The sequence below is a fragment of the Myotis yumanensis genome, unplaced genomic scaffold (genome assembly GCF_028538775.1).
Source record: "Myotis yumanensis isolate MYYU_CA2020_CCGP unplaced genomic scaffold, mMyoYum1.0.hap1 SCAF_2, whole genome shotgun sequence".
NCBI lineage: Eukaryota > Metazoa > Chordata > Mammalia > Chiroptera > Vespertilionidae > Myotis > Myotis yumanensis.
In genome coordinates, this window is record NW_027223753.1 from 151,721,686 (window position 1) to 151,737,569 (window position 15,884).

At 39.4% G+C, this 15,884-nt stretch overlaps 1 protein-coding gene across 2 annotated transcripts in view; it reads right to left on the reverse strand.

Moving 5' to 3' along the window:
- USF3 (upstream transcription factor family member 3) overlaps nucleotides 1-15,884 on the reverse strand; it is a 62,101-nt gene that overhangs the window by 11,728 nt on the left and 34,489 nt on the right. Inside the window, exons 4-6 of one of the 2 annotated variants that reach the window (XM_070406216.1) lie at nucleotides 14,666-14,694; nucleotides 11,615-11,697; nucleotides 3,135-3,231 (exon numbers count right to left, since the gene is read on the reverse strand). In XM_070406216.1, the coding sequence (XP_070262317.1) occupies nucleotides 3,135-3,231; nucleotides 11,615-11,697; nucleotides 14,666-14,694 (209 nt within the window). Of the gene's footprint in view, nucleotides 1-3,134; nucleotides 3,232-11,614; nucleotides 11,698-14,665; nucleotides 14,695-15,884 lie in introns of those variants that run through there. The other variant, XM_070406217.1, reaches the window with a different exon arrangement.

Genomic DNA, 15,884 nt, shown 5'->3' on the forward strand with positions numbered 1-15,884 from the left:
TAAGAACTGTGTACTAAAACTACTGAAATCTAATTCTAGCATTCTAAATACCTCAACTGAAAATCTTCAGCTATTTCCTAATACAAGTTCTTTCTTCTTTTTAGAATGGTATCTCAAACTTCTATCCCATCTTTTAAAAGTATATATCTTTAGCCCTAGCTGGTTTGGCTCAGTGGATAGAGCATCGGCCTGCGGACTGAAAGGTCCCAGGTTCGATTCCTGTCAAGGGCATGTACCTTGGTTGCGGGCACATCCCGAGTAGGGGGTGTGAAGGAGGCAACTGATCGATGTTTCTCTCTCATCGATGTTTCTAACTCTCTCTCTCTCCCTTCCTCTCTGTAAAAAATCAATAAGATATATTTTAAAAAAATAAATAAATAAAAGTATATATCTTTAAAGGTAAACAACTCAAAGGTCAAAAATTACTCAAAAGCCCAGCTGGTGTGGCTCAGTGGTTGGACGTCAACCTATGAACCAGGAGGTCTCTATTCCCAGTCGAGGCACAGGTCTGGGTTGTGGGCTTGATGCCCAATAAGGGGTATGCAAGAGGTAGCTGATCAATAATTCTCACTCATCATTGATGTTTCTCTCTCTCCCTCTCCCTTCCTTTCTGAAATAAAAAATAATAATTTTTTAAAAAATTACTCATAATGTAGAAATCTTAAAATCCCCAATTCAAAAATTCCCAATGGGGCAGCTACAAAGGTAAAGCAAGGGAGACATACTGATATCATGGTAACATGCTAGGAAAATAACAGTGAATATCAATATCACAGCATTAAATGCTACAACAGCTAACATTACTTATGGTGGTAATTGTCTCTTTTATAAATGGCATTAAACTCGTTTCTAATTTACCCATTGAAACAACAGAGAACAAGTAGAACATGTAAGAAATAAAGTGACAGAACATGAAGGAAAACGTCAACAATGGAACTTGCATTTTCCTTGGCAGGGACGATGTATGTTACCCTACTGAGTAATGGAGATGTCTGTCACACCCCTGTTCCTTTCTAAGGAAGACAGCCTCACCCTTGGATCCTACTAACGGGGCAACCTGGGCTGCTGCTATTTATGCTCTGTGACCCGTATATCCCTACCTGTCTTGCCTCAGGGGTACTCTTGGTACAAAGGCAGCCAATCCTCAAGGCCAATGCCCTATGAGGTAGCCTGAAATGAACAGTCTGTCCTGACAAGGATGAGCTGAGACTAGAAAATTATTTCCTTGGATATTTAAACTAAGAGACACAGGAAAAAGATGTCAATGTGCCATGGACATTAGAAATTTAAAAATAATTATTATAGACCAAATAATAATGGTTGTTCTCACTTACTGCACACTTACTATATGCCTGGGACTTTTCATTCACTGTCTCATTTAATAACAATAACAACAATCATAACATAGTATTTATCAAGCATTTACTTGAAGTCCCAGACTTCAAGTGCTTTGCCAGAATTATCTCTTTTAATCTTCATAACAACCATGAGATGGGAACTACCTATTGTCGTCTTCATTCTCAGATGTGAGAAACAGGCTCAGAATAGTTATATAATTTATCTAAAGTCAACCAGATAGATGCTATAATTATCCTCATTTTAAGATAAGGAAATTGAAACTTGGAGAAATTAAGTAACTGACGAGAGGTACTGAGTGATAAATGAAACCAGGACACAAACCCAGGTGGCCTGACTCCCAAGACCATTGCTCTGACCACTGTTCTAGATTGTCATGTGGACCGTGAGTATGTGGAGGAAACTGTTGGGAGAAGAAGAGAGAGCAGATACACAAAAAAGCACCAAAGAAAGGATGATGACGGAGATGACAAGTAGTCACACTGAAGCTGCCTCCTTTGCTGCTCCGACCCCTGGCCTGGCTGTTCAGCTTTTCCTGGGCCTCATGCAACGTGTATTTTTTCAATAGTTTCCCTTTTTCCTAAGGTAACTTGACTGCTTCAGCCTCTGGGCTGTGAAATCAAAGAAGCTCTCACTAGAAAAGTCTACAAATCATTTTATAGGGTGCCTCAAAACGGGTACCAAACATATATTATATATCTAACTACCTGACAGCATCATAACCAGGGCCTGGGCCATAAAGATAACTGAGCTAGTTGAGGGGATAAGGTGTTATCTAATTGAAATTCTGAAGCTGACCTTCAAGTATGGTCTCCAATATCCTTCCCGCTTCTTATAAACAGCCCAGCATTGCCCCACCTCCACAAACTCTGCCTTTGTTTCTCTCCTTTAAATGTGACCTTCTGAGGTGTCACAGAAAATTCTCTCTCTCCTCTTGTCAGTGGCCTACCACTCTGAGCTTTATACTTGCCTGTGATATTCTTCTTTTCAGCTGTTATAAGGAAACCCATTCTCCAGTTCAAGTGGAAAAAGAGGTTCATTTGATAACATAGAAAGACTCACCTCTATCTAAAGATCAAATATTATTTTTTAAATGTATTTTTATTGATTTCAGAGAGGAAGGGAAAGGGGGGGAGAGAGAGAAACATCAATGATGAGAGAGAATCATTGATTGGCTGCCTCCTGCATGCTCCCCACTAGGGATCAAGCCTGCAACCCAGGCATGTGCCCTTGACTGGAATCGAACCCAGGACCCTTCAGTCCCCAGGCCAACACTCTATCCACTGAGCCAAACCGGCCAGAGCAAGATCAAATATTACTAAATGATCAGGCAGTCTGATGTGCACATTACATGTAATATAAACAATCATGAACTGAGGGTTTGGCCTTTTGAGCAAATTCACAGTTAAGTTTTTGCACAGGCATATCTTTATCTTGTTTTTAAGTTACACTGAGCAGGATCCCTCTATATACTTTTATAAGCTCCTCCTAGTTAGATGATTCAACTAGAATAAAGGAGATCCAGCATTACTTATATCATGAGTTAAGCAAACATGAAAAGTACAGACAAGTCCAAAATCAAAGTTATGTATCCCTGCAAGATTTAGAATTGCTCACTAAGATGAATTTATCTGCAACACTATTCTCCCAGATCCACTGAATACATGGTCTTAATAATGTTTGTGGGCAAAAAGCCTTCTGTATCCTAATACAATTTGCACTGTGATGCAAAGGTCTAAACACTGGGGGGGGAAAAAACAAAAAGAAAAAATATTTACCTTGTTCATTATTTCCTCCGTTAAGCAGGAATTCATCATTTTGCCTTTTCAATTCTGTTATATATTTAAAGGCTTGGTCCAGGATCATATTCTTGCTCTGCCAAAGAAAATTAACCATTTAAAAGGTCTTCATTTTAAGACCTTGCCAAAGAAACTTAAAGTGTTGGTTTTATCATATACTAGAGGCCCGGTGCATGGATTCATACACTGGTGGGGTCCTTCGGCCTGGCCTGCAGGGATTGGGCAAAAACCAGCTCTCCGACATCCCCCAAGGGGTCCCAGATTGCAAGAGGGCACAGGCCAGGCCAAGGGACCCCACCAGTGTACAACTGGGGCCGGGGAGGGACCACGGGAGGGCTCCAGGGCGTGTCTGGCCTGTCTCGACCAGTCCCAATTGGCCAGACCCCAGCAGCAAGCTAACCTACCAGTCGGAGCATCTGCCCCCTAGTGGTCAGTGTGCATCGTAGCAACTGGTCGAACGAACAGTCAGACACTTAGCATATTAGGCTGTTATTACATAGGATATGTGATATGTATCTTGAAAAATGTTTTAAATTCACCAATATTCAAAAGCTTCTACTATTTATCTTTCATTTACTAAGTATTTATTGAGCATCAACTATGTGTCAGGCTCTGTACTAGGCACTAGGGATATTAAAAACAAAACAGAAAAAGTTCCTGAATTTGAGGAATTTTATACATATATATGAATAAAATGCTGTGGGGGGGAAAAATAGAGCAGAGTAAGAAGCAGCCAGAGAGATGGCAGAGGTTACTCTGTGTATGGACTGAATGTTTGTGTCCCCCCACAATTCATGTTGAAACTCTAATCCCTGCTGTGATGGTATCCGGTGATTGGGCCTTTGGGAGATAATTAGGTCATGAGGGTAGTCTCTTCATATGAGATGCCCTTAGAAGAAAACATGAGGGAGGTAAGTGCTCTCTCTCTGTGTCACGTGAGGACGTAGTGAGGAAGAAAGCCCACACCAGGAACTGAACTGGCTAGTACCTTGATCTTGGACTTCCCATCCTCTAGAACTGTGAGAAATCAATTTTGGTTGTTTAAGCCAACCAGTCTATGATAATTGTCTTATAGCAGCCCCAAATGACTAAGACACTCTGTTATAATCTATTTTGTATAGAGAGGCTGAGGAAGGCCTCTCTGTAAGGTAACTTTCTTTTTTTTAAATCCACACCCAAGGATATTTTTCCATTAATTTTTAGACAGAGTGGAAGGGAGGGGGAGAGATAGAGAGAGAAACATCAATGTGAGAGAGACATTGATTGGTTGCCTCCCACATTCTCCACGACTTGGGCCAGGGATCGAGCCTGACACAGCGGCACGTGCCCTTGACCGGAATAGAACCCAGAACCCTTCAGTCCTCAGGTTGACACTCTTATCCACTGAGCCAAACCGCTAGGGCTGTAAGGCAACATTTAAGTACAAACATGAAGGAGGTACAAAAAGTATATGCCTTATAGGTATCAGGAGGAAGAGCGTTCAGGTAGCAGGATCGGTAAGAGCAAAGGCTCTCGGGCAGAGCTGTGCTTGGCGTGTTGGAGAAACAGTAAGGAGATGAGCTGACTAAAGTACACAGGAGAAGAGTAGTAAAAGAAGAGGCCAATGAGGGCCTTAAAGACCATTTAAAGACTTTAAATTAAATTTAATGTTATTCTTTACTCTGTCAGCCAGAACTACAAAGTTACTTGACTGAGTTTTGGTGTCATGCTCCCAGTATATTCCATTCCTAAGCTTTTTGAAAAGACTGTATTTTATGTCAAAGTGCTGCTTTATTCTTAATTAATAATTTTAAAAATTGAAAACACAATATGTGCATATAGCAAAAAAATTTAAACAATCTAAAGGGATATATAATGAAAGCTAATATTTCTTTTGGCTTTAACCTTCCAGACCCTTTTCCAGAGGCCACCACTATAAAGTGACTTGTATACCCTTCCAAAATGTTCTATGCGTGTGTGTGTGTGTGTGTGTGTGTGTGTGTGTTTAAATCCAGATAGAAGGATACAATAAAGAGTAAGTTACTTTATTTTTAAATTTAAAAATATACCTTGGAGATACTTTTATATAGCATTTAGGTTTCTGTATCTACGTTACACCTCCTGAATGCTGTATTTATTTTATCTATTACTAATAAATATTTAAGCTGTATAAGAGGCATTTCAGTTTTTTATTCTTCAGCTATTAAAAATGTTGCGGCTATTAAAAATAATTTTTTATTTATTTTTTTTGAGAACAGTTTTTTAAAAAGGTATTTTTATTGATTTCAGAGAGGAAGGGAGAGATAGAAACACCAATGATGAGAGAATCATTGACTGGCTGCCTCTTGCATACCTCCTACAGGGCATGTGCCCCGACTGGGAATCAAGGAGAATCAATCCGTGACCTCCTGGTTTATAGGTCGATGCTCAACCACTGAGCCACACTGGCTAGTCAAAGAACAGTCAGTCTTGATAACTAGCTGGTGTTTCTCTACTCAGCACCATGGCTGGGGTCCCGACTTAGATGTTTTCATGTTGGTTCTCTTCACAATAGGTACCAAATCCAGTATCACCTTGGTGGGTCTTTATAGTTTTTTTTCTACCTACCCATCAGAACAGACAGGCTGTAACCTGGCCACTTACAAAAACAGTCAGAAATCTGTAAGATCTGGTCTTTTATGCAGGTAGGGAAAACCTTCTTGCTCAAGACTAACAGAAAAATGTGCAAATGAAAGACCAAAAATCTTTAATTATAAAGTTACATCTTTTTGGAAAATAATTTTTTAAATGTTGCAGTGCATGTTTAACTCCTATTCCCATGTGCACATTATTAAATATCTCCAGTACTTTATCAGACAACTCTTTTCATGCAGAAATTGGTGATTTAGTGCTTTGGTTCAGCAAGTTACAATTCTGGGTTCCTTAGACTGAGTCCCCAAAAAACCAAAGTAACCCAGGAAACACTTTTGAGAGAAAACTGATATTGTCCTTTCTTAACTCAAAAGTCAAGAGAGCCCTAGCCAGTTTTTCTCAGTGGTTACAGCATTGGCCCTCAGACTAAAGGGTCACAGGTTCAATTCCAGTTAAGGGCACATATCTCAGTTGCAGGCTCATCCCCAGCCCCGGTTGGGGTGTATGTGGGAGGCAACCAATTGATGGGTCTCTCTTATATAGATATTACTCTCTCTCTGTCTCTACCCCTCCCTTCCTCTCTCTCTAGAAATCAATGGAAAAAATATCCTCAGGTGAGGATTAACAACAACAACAAAAAAGAGCTGAGACAAAGGCAGAGCCTTACAGTGCCCATTTTCTGCCTCTCTACTTCAGATGGGGGTGGAGACATGCAGCAATAGTGCAGGAAATCTTAATCTATTCAGCTTCTGGGAGCCAAAGATTGATTTCCATTGCACAGTCTAAGACACTGAGGAAATCAAAATGATTATGGTTTCCTTTCAGAGACACTCATAGGAATGAAAGCCAAGAGCAGGAAAATAAGATTTTACTAGGCAAACACAAATATTTACTGAGCAGCTACTATATACATTGAGATGTAGAGGAAGAAAAAAGTCAGAGGACATAGTGTCTGCCCTTAAGTTTGCTATTTGTTAAAGAAACTGAAAGTGTGTTTTTAAGAAGACTGAAAAACATTTATGCAAGACTAAGTACCACCCTGGAGGGGAGAATGAAAAGAAAGTGGAGTGAAAGACCTTCCTAAGGGGACAGTGTGGAGAAGAAGCAAACTGATCCGGGCCTCCCTGCCACAGCCCGGGAGGTTCAGGACTGGGAGCTCCCGTGACCACGAAGGTGGGGTGAAAGGTATGGGGATAAAACTGGGAGGCTGGTGGAAGGACTCTTCTTATGCAGTAATAAGAACCAATCCCCACGCAGCTGGATGACTTCCCCTTTCTGCCCCAACCACCGGAGACAAGTTTGTTTTCTGTGAAGTGTAACCAGAGAATTTCAGCCTCAGGGATACTTGGCACAGAAGTGAACACACGATGAGGCTCCTGAGTGAAAACCGGAGTGAAGTCAAACCGCCTCCTAAAGCACTCACTTCCCTGACTCAGCTTCCAGAATAATAGCAACTAGCCTCACACTCTTCCGACCGCTCCCACGCCTAGGTACAGAGCTCTAGAAAAAAAAAATTAATAGCTACCCCCAAAACAAAAAAAACAAAAAACAAATACTGATATTTTTGAGTTTTACAACAACACTCGTTCACCAACTAATCACTCAACACTCAGAGCTACCAACAGACAAACTTAGCCAATCAGCTTTTTAATGTCTCATTCTCAAATATGAAAAAACAACTAAGTATCACTAAACATTTCAGGAAAGTCTCCAAACAGAAAGACAAACATTCGTAGAGGTTCCTAATCTATCATAGGTACTGAAAGTTTATAAAAATGATACTTAATACTGGAAAATATGTAAGCATCTTTTTTCTCCATAATACTAGCCAAGTAAAAGGTTAAGGAGGTGGTGGTAAAAATGGGAAATCGGGCCCTCGCGTGTTTGGCTCAGTTGATAGAGCATTGGCCCGAGGACTGAAGGGTCCGGGTTTGATTCTGGTCAAAGGCAAGTTCAATCCCTGGCCCTGGTCGGGGCATGTGCAGGAGGGGGCAACCAATCCATGTCTCTCTCACATCGATGTTTCTCTCTATCTCTCCCTCGCCCTTCCATTCTCTCTAAAAATTAATGGAAAAATATCCTCAGGTGAGGATTAACTAAAAAAAAAAAAATCAGAAGATACAAAGTTAACACAGAAAATATTTTTTAAAAACCCTGTAACATTCTCATAGATGAGATGATATTATCTCCATGAAACAAACATGTGGCATGAAAAGAAACAAAAAGAATAAGAAAAAAGACTCTTGGAAATTAAAACTATGAGAGCAGTAATTATGAGAACAGTCAATTTACATGTTTCTCTTTTATTATATAGGATTTGCTTGGAATATTACACTCAATTCTTTATATAAATGTATGTTTTCCTTATCCACCTGTTTCAGTAGAGGTGAGTGTTTTGCTGCTGAAATTAAAACAGAAGAGTTAAAGGAGACCAACCAATTGAGATAGAAAAGTAAGGGTAGAGGGCTCCAGAAGTATAGTCTCAAAGGAAAAAAAGGGTAAAAAGAAATTATGTGGTACATTTGACCAGGTAGAAACTGTATTAAGAGACTGTTGGAAGTGTGGAAAAATTAAAGAGAGGTATATAGAAAATTAAGCAAATGTGAAATCATGAGGCAATTATTAACTCAAAAAAGTTGCATACGAAATGAAACATAATATAGTATACTCCTTGACTCAACCATACACAATATTTAGGCCGTCTTCATAACATAAAAACTGAATGCCAATTTAATCAAAAGTTATGGTAGAATTACATTGGATTACTCAAGGGAAAACCAAGGGAAAAGCATAAGAGGAAGTTAATGGACAATATACAAAATGTAAAATAAGATATAATAATATAAGCATGTTATTTTGAAATAGAAAGGTAAATACCAGAAGAAACAGTTGAGAATGATTGCCTCTAAGGAGCTACATTAGAATTGGGAAGTAGTAGGCAGGAGACCAATGTCTGTTGTTGTTTTAAGCTTTTTGGTGCTATTTGCTGTGTATATATTAACTGTTGCATCTATTAATTTAATTAAATATATAGCTGTATTAACCAATGGTCACCCCAATAAATTTAATACAATTTTTTTAAAAAAGAAAACCCACGATCAGAACCTCATCAGTTCCTAACCAGAGCTCCGACCAGAACTTTGGCTGGAAATCCTGGCTATAGGTCCTGACTAGGCTGCTGATCAACTGAAGGCTGTCTTCGTGTCATTCCTTCTTCACCGACTCCGTCCACACCTTTGGGGACCCCTGGACCCACTGGGTTTGGACCCCAGCATTAATCCTCACCCAAAGATATTTTTCCATCAATTTTTAGACAGGGGAAGGAAAGGGGAGAGGCAGAATGAGAAACATCGATGTGAGAGAGACGCACCAATTGGTTGCCTCCCATGTGCACACCGACTGGGCCAGGGATCGAGCCTGCAACTGAGATATGTACCCTTGACCAGAATTGAACTCTGGACCCTTCAGTCCGAAGCCCGATGCTCTATCCACTGAGCCAAACGAGCTAGCACTGATAAACTATCTTAGCACAGGTTAAGCAACTAGAGGTCAGAGCCTCCCGAAAGGACCACAGAGCAGTTACTGTGAATAGCTAACCTTTTAAAAATGGAAACCAACCCTTGGTTACCCCAGATAATTTGAAAATCCCCCTCCCTTTAATTTGATGAGTCCTGGCACCCCCTCTTCCATGGTCTTCCTTCCTGTCATATTGGCCCCCTGAGTAATCATCAGTCCCTAAGGCCTCACCTACCTCATTCACTACTGTACTCCCCCCTACTTAGAACAGTACTCGCTCACCACTTATTACAGATTTTTTGAATTAATGAATCAACACCCATTTTTGAGATGAGAAACTGGGGGTCATAGAAATCAAGTGAGTTGCCCAAGATCACACATTTATAAATGGAAGAACTGGAATTCTACTACATGTAGCCTCTCTCCAAAAACTTCACTCAACCCTAAAATCCAGGCTTCCTAGCTCCCAGCCCAGTGTCCCATTCTCCCCACCATTCTGATTCGTGGAAGGGAAGGCCTGCGTGGATTTCCCTCTATGATAGCTGAGATCCCCAGCTAAACTGGGCTTTGAGAAACCATCCTTCTCACCATGGACTTTGGGAGACATGGCGCCAGGGTTCCATCAGTCACCCCCTGGTGCCCAGCTCCTAGGTGAAAAGATTTTGGTAGTCCCCACTGTGCCGTTCTGGGAAACAGCCCTCAGATAACCCTATTTCTGGGCCTTAGATGGTAAGAATATTCTGCTCTCCCTGCATAGAGCCACTGGGGAGACATTGAGTGTATAAATGAGATGTGACTATATTTGAGGTGTGCACGGGACTCTCTCTAGAACATCCAGGGTGAGTGAGGGGTCACCTGGGAGATGAACTCTGTGCTCTAGAGTCCAGGCTTCATCAACTGCCATCCTGGGGTCACATCAGGAGACAGAGAGAATCCTGGTTCTGCCCAATGCTGGTCAAGTCAATTCCCTGAGCCTCAGTTTACACATCTATTCATAGTGACAGTAATCCCACTGCATGGCCCCCAGATGCCGGTTCTCATCCTATTCACTCAGGAGATAAAGCTGGGTAGGAAAAAAACAGGAAGAAAAAAAAAAAAAAAAAAAAGAAAACCCACTAGAAAAATGGGTCAAAACTAGAATAAGCACTACATAAAAAAAGAGTATATATAAATACTCACTTAAAATGTAAAAAAGAAAAATAGTTTTTCTTTTTTTTTTTTTTAATATATTTTATTGATCTTTTACAGAGAGGAAGGGAGAGAGACAGAGAGTTAGAAACATCGATGAGAGAGAAACATCAATCGGCTGCCTCCTGCACATCTCCCACTGGAGATGTGTGCGCAACCAAGGTACATGCCCTTGACCGGAATCGAACCCGGGACCCCTCAGTCCACAGGCCGACCTGAGCCAAACCGGTTTCGGCAGAAAAATAGTTTTTCAAACTAGTTTAAAACCTCTTTCGATTCAGGGAAATGCTAATAAAAACCATGAAATACTATAATACAAAAGAAATTAATTTTAAAAAGGCTAAGTCAAATGATGATATCCCATTACAATGGAATACTATATAAGCAGTAAAATGTTACAACACATGAGGAAAGGTATCTACAGCTAAGTCTACTATGTACCACTGAGTGAAAATACAAAGCAGGTTGTGAAACTACACAGACATAGTCACAAAGCAATGTATAAAGAGATGTGTAACAAGTTTTAGCAGTGATTATAACTTGAGTGTAGGATGTCAATTTATTTATTTAACTTATTTTTAAAGATTTTTTTAACTGTTGGCAGTATTCAATTTATTTTTTAAACTTTTTATGCCTTCCATATTGTTTCCATTTTTATTGTTTTGATTTCAGTGAGCAGGCTTTATCCTCATTATGAGAAGAAACAAAAAACTTAAAGAAAACTGTCAGCTTAAATAAGCTGAGATTTTAGTAGAGGCTGATAAGGTGTGGAGAACAAAATAAAGAAGAGATCCTTAGAAGATTCTAGGTAAGAATTTAAGATAGTAAAGAACATGATTGGAGAAAATAAAAGAAATGCCTAGTAAATACAGTTGCATACATACTAGTATACATGTAATCATGGGACTGAATAATTTAAGATTTTAAAGATCTAGAAATGTATGGTCCATTTGATCATGTAGAAACTGTACTAGAAGATTGTGGGAAGAATTAAACATAGCCATACAGAAACTTAAGAAAATGAAAAATTATGAGACAATTATTAACTCCAAAAAACTATTTATGACAGGGAACAAGAATAACCTTTGAAACAACGGGGGATTATCTATAAACAAGTTATGGATAAAAATAAGGGTATTTCTTACCTGCTTCAGTGCAGGGGAACATGGGATCAGCTCTCCTATTCTGTTAATCCCAGCATTGATTTTCTTCTTCCTATGCCTCTCCACTAGAAAGGGAGAAAAATCCATTTATCAAACCTACAGACAATTTGCTTCATTCTCCCTAGTAAAGAAATTTTAGACATAGAAAAACCTAAGAAAATCTTATCAAATAGTATCTACTAACTATAGTAAGATTTTTAAGTGTCAGATTTTAAGTCTAGTGTTATGAAAATTGATATAGGCAATACTTTTATTAGCACCTTAAAAAATGAGATCTATAATAAATATTCAAATTTTAAACAGAAATTGCTAATATTACATTACTGTTAGGCAATTATATTGTCGTTCAAGTATTATGAGAGATTTTTTTAAATATATATTTTATTGATTTTTGACAGAGAGGAAGGGAGAGGAACAGAGAGTTAGAAACATCGATGAGAGAGAAACATCGATCAGCTGCCTCCTGCACACTTCCTACTGGGATGTGCCTGCAACCAAGGTACATGCCCTTGACCGGAATCGAACCTGGGACCCTTCAGTCTGCAGGCCGATGCTCTATCCACTGAGCCAAACCGGATAGGGCATTTATGAGAGATTTTAACAACCAAATTTCAAGAACCCACTAATAAGCTAAGTTACTAGAAAATTGCCTCTTTATAGCAGACGGGCCAATGAGACCTTTCTAAACAGATTAGAATGACTAGAGAACATTTGTGGAATGGAAACATCTAGTAGTTATAACTTAAAATAGACAAGAAAAGGCAGTGGTTTGGCCTTTTCTATGAGGTCTGGGTTGTTCACTTTGGCCACATAGAAATTTTCCCATCCAAGAAATTGGGTATCTGACAACTTCTCAATGAACTGGGAAATGTTCCGGTTTATGTGCTACAACTTTAAAAGTCGTATAGAAGGATCAAGAGGATACAAGAGCCCTAGCTGGTTTGGCTCAGTGGATAGAGCGTTGGCCTGCAGACTGAAGGGTCCCAGGTTCGATTCTGGTCAAGGGCACATGCCTGGGTTGCGGGCTCATTCCCCAGTAGGGGGCTTGCAGGAGGCAGCCGATCAATGATTCTCATCATTAGTGTTTCTCTCTCTCTCTCCCTCTCCCTTCCTCTCTGAAATCAATAAAAATATATTTAAAAAAAATAAAAGAGGATACAAGACATTATCTAAATAATTTCTATAAGACACTGTTAGTAGAAACATTGGTCTTGGCTATTTTCTGTGAGAAAGTTTCCTAAAATCTTCCTGTCTAATAAGATTCCAGTGCTTCTAAAAAAGGATGATCTTTCAAATTGTAGCATAGGTAGGTCTTGCTTTGCAAAAGATATTCTTTTTGCTTCAGAATCTAGCAGTAAGGACATCCTTTTCAATGATATCTAATCATTCTGAATAAATTACTATCAGAACATATTTATGGCACCATGTGACAGTTGACACCATTAAAACATTTTGGTCAAGCATGTCAAGCTTGCGGCCCACAGGCCACATGCGGCCCACAACCAATATTTTTGTGGCCCAGCCAATATAACGGTATATGAGAAACGTTTTAATAAAAATTTCGTAACTTTATTTTTACAATATCCTGTTATACATAATTATTAATAATAAATTACAACATTCACTAATGACTGATTACTATAATGGTGTTGCATTCATTTCCCTTACGTGCCTTACACGCAAGCACACCATTTCTCTCCATTAATACTAGCAGTGAGTATTTTAGCAGCCCATTGCCATGTCATTAGTCTTGGACTGACTTGTTTGGTGTGGGCAACAGGAAATACCTCGCTTTTGGAGAACAAGAAAAATAGGTTTATTTGCATTATGCTTACTAATTTGTGCAGTTAGTTATTCAGTGTCTGGTAAGTTAATGTTCAGGAAAAAATATTAATTTTTATTAAAATGTTCTATTATTTTATGTTAATTACTCATTGATTTCAGCCTTTTGTATTTAGCATGTCTCTATTGAAAATAAACCTATGTTTCTATGAAAATTGAAGCTTTTGTTTTTTTTGAAGTCTAGATAAACTTAAACCTTTTTTATTTGGCCCGTGTTAGCCTTTGAGTTTGACATGCTTGATTTAGGTCATATATCTGAAAGAAATTAAACTCATATGGCCAAAAAAAAAAAAAGCAAAGCAATACATATAGTTCACCTTTCTTCTGAATTCTCTAACAATAGTATCTGTTGTTATCTAGGAGCGGACTTTTTAATGTGGGGAGGTAAAAACAACAACATTAAGACTCTTTACCCATGGTGATAAAGGGGAATTAAAGGCAGTCAACTCCCTTCTGGGGAACAGCAATATCCCACCAGTGGTCAACACTTCTCTCCATAGATAAAATTTTCCCCATGGTTCTTTACTTAGCAAAAGGAAGATATCAATTATAATATAGATAACGGAAATTGACTCCTATTTTTTTAGATTGATTTCAGTGAAGTCTCTGATAGAAAATAAATGTTATAAAATGTACCAAATTGTAAATGTATGTGCAATTACTTCTATACATGTTTATCTGGTTTTGGCCTATAATTTTCATGTTTGAGATAAAATTAAGTATTTATTTTCTATACTTCTTCCTATAATTTAGGACTTCACAACTTAACTTAAGAATGTTCACATTTTAAGTACCTTTAAGATCTATACCCTGCTGCTCATCTCTTTCCTATTCCTCTAGGCAGCCAGCTCCCTGTGGAATTTCTGCAAAGACACATACTCTACTTTCTATTTAGGAAAAGTACATCTGGAATCACTCAAAATACTAAATCACTCAGTGAGTGAAATCACTTAACACACTAGCTCCAGGGGTATATTAACCCTTAAATTATCTAAACAGACAATAAATCAAAAGATGATAAGCAAGCCATCTTCATGAGTTGCAAGGTTGTTCAGTCAATTAAAAATAAGAAAGAAAGACTTTTCTAAAATGATTCTATACATATAGCATAAAAGCTTATAATCAACTGTAGTATAATTTCATTTTGAATACAAAAATGTTAACAAATGAAATTTAAATTGCTGTTTCTACCTGCATTGTGTGTCTCCCGGTTTTTCTTTCTGGAACAAAAAGTGGAGATAAAAGGAACATGAAAATAACAGAAAACCATTTTCACCACTTTACATTTTGAGAACCATAAAAATCAATTTTATGAATTTGTATTTGTTGCATCAATAAGAAACTATCTAAAGAAAATGTGCTTAATATATATTATGGTATGTAAACTTAACTGCAGATATCTTACCTAATAATAGACAAACATGCAAATTGGTGTCACTCCGCTATACCCACCAGCCAATCAGAGTGACTATGCAAATTAACCCAACAAAGATGGCGGTTGATTTGCATATGTAAGCACCCAGTGGCCTGGGTCCCGGGAACATCATCGGCACTGAGGTCACTCTGAGGTAGGCCCCGTGTGGGCTCTGAGCAGCCTAAAAAGGGCCTGAGCCAGGGGGCTCCTGGGCAGGGCCAAGCCTGCGATTGGAGTCGAGGGGCCCCCTGCTCAAGCTTAAAGCCTCAGCCAGAGGCTTTAGGCCTGGGCAGGGGCGGAGCTGGCCATCGGAGCATGTACCTAGGTTGCAGGCTCCTCCCTGGCCGGGGCCCAGGTCAGGGCTCATGCAGGAGGCAACCAATCAAAGTGTTCCTCTCACTTTGATGTTTCTGTCTTTCCCTTTCTCTTCCACATTCTCTAAAAGTCTGGAAACATATCCTCAGGTGAGGATAAAAAAAAAAAAAAAGAAAGAAATGTCATATCCTATGAAAGATACATCTTGAAAATGCCTAAAGAAAGTTGTCATTTTTTCATGGTGAAGGGACTGGAGTCTATGTTGATGAAAACACCTTGGTGGCTGCGGTGACTGGCAGTGGCTGCAGCAGCAGCATGATGGGGCTGGTGCCTTCCCCTGATCAGCCTGGTCGCCTCCCACAAAGGGAGGCCAGACTGTGGCTTAGGCCCGCTCCCCAAGGGGAGCAGGGAGCGGGCCTAAGCCGTCAGTAGGACATCCCCTGAGGCTCCCAGTATGTGAGAGGGGGCAGGCTGGGCTGAGGGACCCCTTCCCCTCCCCCCCCCAGTGCACGAATTTCGTGCACCAGGCCCCTAGTATCAATATAAATTTAGAATCCACAATTTCTGAAAGTAACTACAATTCTCTATTCTTACACACCCACAAGCCATTGGTCAGGAAGCAAATCAACAAAAACTATTTGAAAAATGTAATTAAGGAACTAGTCAACACTCAATGTGCCA